The sequence below is a fragment of the Somniosus microcephalus genome, chromosome 7, assembly GCF_052327205.1.
Source record: "Somniosus microcephalus isolate GS21.2 chromosome 7, FLI_Smic_1.0, whole genome shotgun sequence".
Classification (NCBI taxonomy): domain Eukaryota; kingdom Metazoa; phylum Chordata; class Chondrichthyes; order Squaliformes; family Somniosidae; genus Somniosus; species Somniosus microcephalus.
The window spans coordinates 172729324-172740460 of record NC_140993.1 but is presented as its reverse complement, the minus strand read 5'-3'; the positions used below and the strand labels follow the sequence as shown (position 1 = coordinate 172740460).

The following is an 11137-nucleotide window of genomic DNA, read 5'->3' as shown; positions in this document are numbered from 1 at the left end:
CACAAATTTAAACATATCTGGCATAGCCATCTGTCACTAAAGCTGGCTGCACCACATCCAGCGCTATAGGGCCTCACTCTCCTTTGCCAAAACTGCCCTTTACTCCAGGATCATCCTGGAGCAAAGATAACTGGCTTGTTTTCTTCACTAGCAACCAGATCATTAATCCTCTTTCCTCGGCTCTCTCCACCCTCACCTCCATCAACAAGTGCAAGGAGCTCATGAACCTCTTGTCGCTATGATTTATAGCATCTGTTCAGCTGTCTCTCCCGCTTCCCCCCTTTCCCCTTGCCCAGCAAACCATGGTGTGTGACTTGGAGGGGAACATGGAGGTGGTGGTGTTCCCATGCGCCTGCTGCCCTTGTCCTTCTAGGTGGAAGAGGTCGCGGGTTTGGGAGGTGCTGCCGAAGAAGCCTTGGTGAGTTGCTGCAGTGCATCTTGTAAATGGTACACACTGCAGCCACGGTACGCCGGTGGTGGAGGGAGTGAATGTTTAAGGTGGTGGATGGAGTGCCAATCAAGCGGGTTGCTTTGTCCTGGATGGTGTTGAGCTTCTTGAGTGTTGTTGGAGCTGCACTCATCCAGGCAAGTGGAGATTATTCCATCACACTCCTTACTTGTGCCTTGTAGATGGTGGAAAGGCTTTGGGGAGTCAGGAGATGAGACACTCGCCACAGAATACCTAGCCTCTGACCTGCTCTTGTTGCCACAGTGTTTATGTGGCTGGTCCAGTTAAGTTTCTGGTCAATGGTGACCCCCAGGATGTGGATGGTGGGGGATTTGGCGATGGCAATGCCATTGAATGTCAAGGGGCGATGGTTAGATTCTCGCTTATTAAAGATCGTTATTGCCTGGCACTTGTGTAGCACAAATGTTAGCTGCCACTTATCAGCCCAAGCCTGAAAGTTGTCCAGGTTGTGCTGCATGCGGGCATGGACTGCTTCATTATGTGAGGAGTTGTGAATGGCACTGAATACTGTGCAGTCATCAGCGAACATCCCCATTTCTGACCTTATGTTGGAGGGAAGGTCATTGATGAAGCAGCTGAAGATGGTAGAGTCTAGGATATTTTACCCCCGTTATCTGTAAATACATGGTCAGTTTCCATGTGTATGTTGATAACATCCAGCTCTACCTCTCCATGACCTCTCTCAACCCCTCCACTGCCTCTGTGTTGTCAGAATGCTGGTCCGACATCCAATCTTGGATGAGCTGCAATCTCCTCCTGTTATATGTTGGAAAGATCAAAGCTATCATCTTGGCCCCTGCCACAAATTCCATACACTTGTCAACAATTCATCCTCCTTCCTTACTTACTGTCTAAGGCTGAACTAGACTGTTTGTAACCTCAGTGTCCTATTCAACCCCAACTGAGCTTCTGACATCACACCCACTCCATCAGAAAGGCCACCTACGTTCACCTACATAATATCACCCGCCTCTGCCCCATCTCAGTTCATCTGCCACTGAAACCCTCCTCCATACCTTTGTCACCTCCAGCCTCAACTATTCCAATGCTCTCCCAGCCAATCTCCCACCCTCCACCTTCAGTTTACTTCAGATTATCCAAAATATATCCTATCCAGCACATCCTTATATCATTGTTTCTAAAAGCTTCCCCACCACCGACGTTAAACTGACTGGCCTATAATTGCCAGGTTTATCTTTCTCCCCTTTTTTGAACAAGGGTGTAACATTTTCAATCCTCCATTCCTCTGGCACCACCCCTGTATCTAAGAATGATTGGAAGATTGTGTACGGCACCTCTGCAATTTCTACCCTGACTTCCCTCAGCAACCTAGGATGCATCATATCCAGACCGGGTGACTTATCCACTTTAAATACTGCCAGCCATTCTAGTACCTCCTCTTCATCTAATTTCATCTCATCCAGTATCCCGACAACCTTCTTGTTTACTGTAGCTTTGGCAAAGTCCTCTTCCTTGGTAAACGATGTGTGGACGGCCACCTCCAGTTCTTTGTGTTCTGTGCTCTCTTCTTCTGCAACGAGGGAAAGAACAGACCTATGAGTGAGAGTAATGGCATGTGTTCACCCAATGGATGGAGTGCATTTGGTGAGGGTGACAATGAGGGAGAGGCATGAAATTGCATAAGGATGAGGGTGAATGGGAATGGTGGGTGGATAGATGGGGATGTAAGGAAGTGCATAGAAAGGGAAGGATGGGTGGGCATGCAAGGTAAGTGGGTGTGAGGGGTGATATGATGGAGTAGGCTTGTGAAGGCAGAGTGAGGGGGTGGGGGGATGCGCATAGCAGGATATAGGTGAATGTGCAACTGTACTCACCTTTCCTGACCTGCTTAGATCATTAAAGCGCTTCCTGCACTGAATGCAGGAGCGTGACACAATGTTCCTGCTGCTGACCTCCTGGGCCACCTCCAGCCATGCTTTCTTGGTGTCAGCAGCATGTTTCTTCCTCCTGTTGCTAAGAAATAGTACCTCCCTTTGACTCCTCATTGCCCCCAGCAGCACATTCAGTGAGGTGTCATTGAACCGGGGTGCAGCCTTTGAACATCTCGAATCCATTGTTGAAGTTGCTCCTCTCTTCTTCTCAATTATGACTCCTCCAAATTCCATCTTTGGATTGGCCCTTTAAATGCTGGAGTTAAGATTGCGTCATGTGGGTCCTCAACACGCCAGCTGTTGCGAATTGGATGGCAAATCCAGAAGTAAAATGATAATAAGGTAACTGTGTTAAAAAGACACAGATAGACATGCTGAACTTACTTCCAGGTTTCCCCACACGATAGTGAACACCCACAATACCCGCACCCCCCCCCCCCCGGCTCCCAACACATCTTCAAGTAAATACCCGGGCTATTGACTCAGAATTTGCAGAAAAATAACTGCGTGTGAATGATGCACACTGTTATTAATGTGCAAATTGTCCAGCAATTTGTGTCAAAGAGATACCCCGTGAACAGCGAATCGCCACAAGTTGCTGGATGATTTACGCCGCTCCGCCATTAGCTTTGCGAAAACGGCGCCCTGCCCGTAACTTCCCCATGAGTTTCATGAAGTTGTGGCATTTGCACATTAATTGACCATTAAACTTGCCACGGAAAGTTAAATCTAGTAATTAATACCATAAATACCATTTTAACAAAGTGATATTTGTTAATGACTGCCAAACAACCGCTTAGGCCCAAAAAGTGAACATTAAAAACATTCCTGCATGTAGTGAATTGTTGTTGATTTTTAAAATATCAAATTTACATTTTTTTTCTTACTTTTCCTTTGTCTCCTTTTTCTCTTTCGTAATCAAATCTTTCTTTCCTTCTCTTTATATCTTTCCTGTACCTGATTTGACATTGAATGCACCCATTATAATTCACCCTCCTTCTCAGTCCTCCTCTGTTTATTTCTCAATCTTAAATATCATTGTTTAAGGAGATAGACTGTTGGTCCCATAGTTCTCCAAGGTCCCAGATGCCATGTTGCCCTCACTGTACCGTTATCAGCTTGTACTTCCAAAAACTTTCTGGGAAAACATTTTTGGAGCTGAAGGGGACAGGAACAAGTCTCGCTGTGAGATGGCTCGCTCGAGCCAATTCTGGGCTATTATCTCAGGGTTCAGAAAATAAACTGTTCAAGATTCATGTTTATGCTTTAAAGCATTCTTGAAACTCTCTTGTAAACTTGTCCACTATTCTCTGCATATTTCAGTTTGTATAATTTTGAGTGAAATTGACAATTTCCCCTACCATCTCCATCCACAGTGATAAAATTGGAAGTGTTTGCAGTTATATTTCCTCTCTCCACTAATGATAGCATGGCTCAGAGACAGTGTTAATAATAGAGAAGCACTTGAAGTGGTGTGCAATGATCTGATGAAAAGAATTCAGGTCACAAAATGTTGACAAGTTTCTTCATGTGTGTAGTTTGGCTGTCACTGTGTATTTCACCCATGTCATTTTAGCTGTTACTTTGAATGCAATTCCGCTGCAACTGGCATAGAACAGGAACTGTAGAAAATTACCTCCCACGGTAGAGCAGTGTTCTTTATTTGTTTGTTGCGAGGGAGAAGCTTTTAAAAAAAATAAATCTTGCCCTCCCTTTATAGGTTGCCCACATCCCTGACTGAGGGCAGGTAAGTGACCTGCTTTGCAGTTTCTGTCAGTGTTGCTCCAAAACTGTAACGGTATATGTAAATGTATCTGAGGGTCACTTTCCCTCCTTGTGGAGAAGCTTATCATCTCCAGTTTGCGATTTCTCACGACAGCACAGCCAAGATAGGTAACTCACTGTGTGAAGGATCAGGGACAGAAACTGCATCTGACTACTCTGTGGTGTATTCCAGTGTGCTACACCACTGTAGCTCCTCCCCCAGTAGACCAGAATTATAACATCCCCATTATCTATAATGCCCTCATTTATATTACTGAAGTCACCTGCTGAAGATGTCAAACCTTTAATATAAATAAGGCATCGCTAGTGTCAAAAGTAGCATATAGAATCACTTCAGGAAATAGTTTTCCAAGATTCCTCCAGAGGCAACAGTGCAATTGGTGTTGGCACTTACTGTGATGAAATATGTCATTCATCAGACTCTGTATTTAACTACATCTATTGTATTGCCTGCTCCTGTGTTTTTACCTTGTATTGTATATAGTGCACCACCCCCTTTCTCCCCATTGGGTGTGTCGGCTCCGCCCATACCTGGCCCTACTTAAGACAAGCCCAGGCTTGTCTTGCAGCAGAACAGCAGAATGCTAGGTGAAGACACAGGCATCTTTCTTTGCTAATAAAAGCCTTGTTTTATCCAGTTAACTTTGAGCCTTGAAGTTATTGAGGCGCATCACTTACTGCCATTTTTCTGGCTCTGTGCATATAGTGCTCAGCCTATCCAAACAGGTCAGTGGTGCAGTTTTCATATTGCGGTTCTGTGCTGGCCTTCACCAACCAATGTGAAAAGTCGACAGCGAGAAAATGAAGGACACAATTGTGATTTTTTTTATTGTGTTGGTGCTGTGGAATCTATCCCGCAATGTAAGATGGACTGCACAGCACTGGGAGCCCTAGCATGTTGCAGAGGCAAATTGCATTTTTCTTATTCTTTGTATTTTCATCACTTGTGCAATACAATGTTTGCTGAAGAAAATAGGTTTGTGACATCAGATTAGAAGCCTGCTATTGTGCACATATATTGTGCAGAGGCCAAGATTTAGGTCAGCCACAAGAAGGTGCAAATTCTTTCACATTTACAAGCACAAGGTGCAAATTTATTTCATGAAAATACGTACAGAATATCAAACATATACCCACCAACAGCAGATCACTGCTATTTCAAATCACAATTTCTAGCCATCACTGCCTTCTCCACTGCTCCTTTTTCTCATTTCATATGAACTGAATTCATTGAATTATGCAAAACACACTGAGGGTAATTTGACTTGGCGATGGTGTAAAATGGGCGACATCAGATCAGCCGTGCGTGATACATCTCCCCTGATTTTCATTTCTATTGACTTCAGTATAAATGAAAACTGGGGGAGATGTATAACTGGCGGCTGATCCGATATCGCCTATGTTACATTATCCCCCAAATCAACAGTCCCCCCCCCCACCCCACCCCACCCCACCCCTCCCACTGACTAATCCTGATCCTGGTCCTGATCCTGTTACTTGAAAGACTTCGAAAAGTATTTTCCATGTTCTCTGGATCACAATTACATAAGGATTGTTTTTAATTGTTTAAAGCAAAAGATGAACATTTCAAAATACACTAAAAAGACATACAAAAAAGTAAGCAGGAAATTGGATATTCAACTTGTTCATAATTGAACTGAGCAACAATACTGTCACATTTAGACATTACATGAGAGAAATCATAAAAATGCAAGGTTCATTATTGATAAACAATGCACTTCAAGACATTTCTGACTGGTTCTCAACTAATGTAGGGGTGCATAATTCCTGCAAATTGTATCCTTTCATTCATCACCTCTTAACCAATAAGCATGTACTAAGAAAGGTCCAGTATGAAGCTTCCAGGTTAACAATGGTTATTTAGATAATAGTGCAAAGCTTTATTTACTCCATGGATGTTAGCATATTTGACTACTGGATTTTGAAAATGATCAACAATTAGAAATGTTATTAGAACAATTAATACTATGCTTCATACCCATACATTTCACAATAAAACTGTCAGTGCAAGATTAACTGACACATTTAAATTGAAAACAGTAAATGTGGTTAATCTTTACCAATACTTTAGTAAAACTATGTTTCAGAATCTCGAATGGTTGACTGATATAAAAGAAATACACAAAATGTATCAAAGGTTATAAAGCTCTAAAAGTACGTAATGTTTGCTTAGATCCTGGAAAAAGGTCATTAACATTTAAGTCTGGAAAAGTGATGTACTTTTTCACTTTAAGTTTGCTGGAAGAGCAACATAATTACTTAACCCTTTACTGACTACTGATTCAGTGAAAAGCTCACAATTTTGCAGCAAGATTATGAATAGAAATAATAAGGAATTTGGTTAAAATGCTCTGTTCAATAGATTTATCTACTCACTGACGGTGTGACTAGGATGACAATTTATATTGATAGGACAAAGATGAAAATAGCACAAATCAAATGTAGGATTATATTGTTGGGAGGCATTCCATTAAAAGCACATATAGATTTATGTCAATAAAAAGGGTTAATCCTGTGAAATTAAAGTAATTGTAAATACACATGTAATGTTTCAGATTACAAGATCATCATATTTTTAATATTTGAACCAGTTCTGACCAGAAATCATCATGGACAATGGTCAGTTCTTTCAATACAACTTCCGTCTCTCCACAAACTCTGGTGCTGATAAAGAAGAATGAATATTTTACAGATCAATAAAGTAAACATTTATACTTGAGTTGAATAAACCACACCGGGTTATCTGCATCTCTGGGAATGCTGAGCTTTTAATAGTGACAGCTATACTGAATCCAAATTATAAATATGGTAAACTACAGGGATGTGCGCGTGCCTGGAGGCTGATTCTTCATGAAACTCAATGCAAATGCTTGGTGAATTTCATATTTCAGTAATCCAATTAAAATTCTTTACAACACCAACTATTTTAAAGCAAATCTTTACAAACAACTACTGCAAGCACCTAGCAGGTCAGTTATATTACAAAGGTTCTATCCTTTCAACTACATTTGACCAAAGACACTCTCTAGATGACACGCATTCAGGTAAACAGCGCTGAGTGCACAGTAAAGCACTGTTTCTGGTCACTTCCAAAAATCAAATGAAAACCATTTCAGGATTCGCGACTATAGGGCTTTGGTCAGGGCACCTATAGTCCTCTATGGATCACTGAATCTTTTTCTTAAATGTGATAGGATCCTCTGTCTTGGATATTGACACATATTGACACACTAAAGACTGACAACTAGAGCAGATACTTGATCTGTTCCATCATCCTCCTAAAGCTAATTGTGGATGTAACTGACCCATAAATCACATTTTCTTTAATTGTTCAGTTCAGCAACTCTTCAACCATTGAGAAAGTGGAAGGTAGAGTCCATTTTGTGTGTTGTGATATATTCAGTCCACAAAATAAAGAGTCCATTTGCTGAGTGCCAATCTTCTAAGGTACTCATTTTCAAATTTCTTAACTTTCCTCTGTGTATAACCTCTGATGACTTTAGGTAACAAAAGAACTGTTAAGCAGTATCAGCAAGTTCAAGATGTTTCTGACAGATTAACTTTCTCTCTTTTCTTGTGGCTCCTGAGATCCAGAAGGTTGGTTTGTTGAAGTCTGTGTTTCCTTTTCAGCATCCCCTTCTAATAAAAAGGAAAGTCAATTTAGAAATCTTTAAAAGCGTTGTTGAAAGGAATGGTATTTGACTTGCTGAGTGTTTTCAGCATTTTCTGTTCTTATTTCAGATTTCCACCATCCCAGTGTTTTGCTTTTGTGTTATTCTTATATACTTTACTGCAAATTATGGCCAGTGTTGCAGTGAATTAATTAACTAAAACAACATGGTTAAGGTCCTCTGCTCTTAGCCAACTAATGGCGAATGACAACAATTAATTTTTTTAAAGATCTGGGTAGCAAAGTGCATCATAGGAACAGGCCTTCGAGCCTGTTATGCCATTCTATTAGATCATGGCTGATCTGTATCTTTACACCTTCTACCTCTCTTGATTCTGTAACCCTTAATACCCTTGCCTAACAAAAATCTATAAATCTCAGTTTTGACATTTTCAATTGACCTAGCCTCAACAGCTTTTTAGGGGAGAGAGTTCCAGATTTCCACAACTCTGTGAAGAAATGCTTCCCAACATCCTAGCGCTAATTTTAAGGTTATGCCTTCTGGACTCCCCCCACCGGAGGAAATAGTTTCTCTCTCTCTACCCTATCAAATCCTTTAATCATCTTAAGAAGAACATAAGAACATAAGAAATAGGAGCAGGAGTAGGTCATACGGCCCCTCGGGCCTGCTCCGCCATTCAATAGGATCATGGCTGATCTGAATCTAGACTCACGTCCACTTCCCTGCCCTCTCCCCGTAACCCCTAATTCCCTTATCTGCTAGGACAATGTCTATCTCCATTTAAAATTTATTTAATGTTGCAGCTTCCACAGCTCTCCGTGGTAGCAAATTCCATAGATTTACTACCCTCTGAGTGAAGAAGTTTCTCCTCATCTCAGTTTTGAAAGGGCAGCCCCTTATTCTAAGATTATGCCCCCTAGTTCTAGTCTCACCCATCAGTGGAAACATCCTCACCGCATCCACCCGATCAAGCCCCCTCACAATCTTATATGTTTCGATAAGATCGCCTCTCATTCTTCTGAATTCCAATGAGTAGAGGCCCAACCTACTCAACCTTTCCTCATACGTCAACCCCCTCATCTCCGGAATCAACCGGGTGAACCTTCTCTGAACCGCCTCGAGAGCAAGTATATCTTTTCTTAAATATGGAAACCAAAACTGTACACAGTATTCCAGGTGTGGCCTCACCAGTACCCTATATAACTGCAGCAAGACTTCCCTGTTTTTATACTCCATCCCCCTTGCAATAAAAGCCAAGATTCCATTGGCCTTCCTGATCACCTGCTGCACCTGCATACTAACTTTTTGTGTTTCATGTACCAGGACCCCCAGATCCCTTTGTACTGTAGCACTTTGCAGTTTCTCTCCATTTAGATAATAACTTGCTCTTTGATTTTTTCTGCCAAAGTGCATAACCTCACACTTTCCAACATTATATTGCATCTGCCAAATCTCTGCCCACTCACTTAGCCTGTCTATGTCCTTTTGCAGGTTTTTTATGTCTTCCTCACTCACTGCTTTCCCTCCCATCTTTGTATCGTCGGCAAACTTGGATACGTTGCACTCGGTCCCTTCCTCCAAATCGTTAATATAGATTGTAAAGAGTTGGGGTCCCAGCACTGATCCCTGTGGAACACCGCTAGTTACTGATTGCCAGCCCGAGAACGAACCATTTATCCCAACTCTTTGTTTTCTGTTAGATAGCCAATCTTCCACCCATGCCAGTATATTACCCCCAATCCCGTGATTTTTTATCTTGATCAGTAATCTTTTGTGTGGAACCTTGTCAAATGCCTTTTGGAAGTCCAAATACACTACATCCACTGGTTCCCCTTTATCCACCCTGTATGTTACATCCTCAAAGAATTCGAGCAAATTTGTCAAACATGACTTCCCCTTCGTAAAACCATGCTGACTCTGTCCTATTAAATTATGTTTATCCAAATGCTCTGATACTGTTTCCTTAATAATGGACTCCAACATTTTGCCAACCACAGATGTTAGGCTAACTGGTCTATAGTTTCCAGCTTTTTGTCTACTTCCCTTCTTAAATAAGGGTGTTACATTAGCAGTTTTCCAATCTGCCGGGACCTTTCCTGAGTCCAGGGAGTTCTGGAAAATGATCACCAATGCATCCACAATCCCTACCGCCACTTCTCTCAAGACCCTAGGATGTAGGCCATCAGGTCCGGGGGATTTATCCGCTTTAAGTCCCATTATTTTACTGAGTACTGTTGTGTATGTACCTTTAAGAGAATAACTGGTCTCAGACTGCAGTACCGGCAGTGACCACCCCTGTATAAAAGGCGCTAGCAAGCCTCTGTAGTTTCAGTTTCCCGATTGACTCCATTCAGTAAAGACTTGTTTAAATCAACTCCTGCTGTCCGTGTCTCAATTAAACACGGACATAATACTGGCGACGAGCAGATACAAACTTACCTACAGTCTGCACCACCTCCTGGGATCCATTCCTGAAGCGAAGTGAGCAGAGGTCGAGGCCAGAAGGAAGAAGCAGTAGAAACGGGCGTCGACCGTGGGCATCCGCCCCTGAGTCAGCGGAGTTGAAGATTGCTGGAGAAGCTGTCGAAAGCGGGGCCTGGTTCCTGTCGACGGTGCTTCAGCTAATCGGGCTGGTGGCAGGTAGTACACTGATCCTTCCTGGGCTGCGGCGGTCGTGAACTCAAGCGGGTGGCTTGCAACGGGGCCGTGCAATGTTGTCGGGCAGAGGAGAGAGAGAGGGTGGAGCACACAGGGCGCGGCCGGTGCTACGAAGCCGGGCTGCGTACAGACCCGAGAAGAGGGAGGCAAGAGTCCCACAGGGTTGTTCCACGACGGGAAAAATAATAAAAAAAGAAATATTAAACGCGCAGGAAACCACGAGGAGCTGCAGGTTGCAACGGAAACCGCGGAAAGCAGCGCTAGCAACAGCGGGGAAGAAGGCAAAGCGCGGGAGGAGCCATCTTAATCAGCGGGGAAGAAAGCAAAGCGCGAGAGGCGCCATTTTAGATTTTCAAGATGCCGAAGGCTGGCTGTATCACTGCCTTTGATAATACAATAGAGGACTGGACCACGTATGTGGAAAGAGTCGAGGTATATTGCGAGGCAAACGAAATAGCCGATGAGAAAAAGGCATCGGTATTGCTAAACTTAATGGGCGCTAGAACGTACGGCCTATTGCGGGACCTGATTACTCCAGCCAAACCGAAGGCGAAGAGTTTTAACGAAATTGTTGCTGTCCTACAGGAACACCTAAACCCTGCACCGCTGCTGATAGCAGAAAGATTTAAATTCCACAGGAGAACTCAGCATAAAGATGAGAGCAATGCTGAGTACCTTAC

At 42.8% G+C, this 11137-nt stretch overlaps 1 protein-coding gene across 3 annotated transcripts in view; it reads right to left on the bottom strand.

Annotated features, from left to right (window-relative positions):
- Positions 1-5681: 5681 nt before the first annotated feature.
- pkia (cAMP-dependent protein kinase inhibitor alpha) overlaps positions 5682-11137 on the bottom strand; it is a 181947-nt gene continuing 176491 nt past the window's right edge. For all 3 annotated transcript variants that reach the window (XM_085993207.1, XM_085993208.1, XM_085993206.1), the window contains one exon: positions 5682-7806. In XM_085993207.1, the coding sequence (XP_085849333.1) occupies positions 7724-7806 (83 nt within the window). In that variant the 3' untranslated portion in view covers positions 5682-7723. The remainder of the gene's footprint in view (positions 7807-11137) is intronic.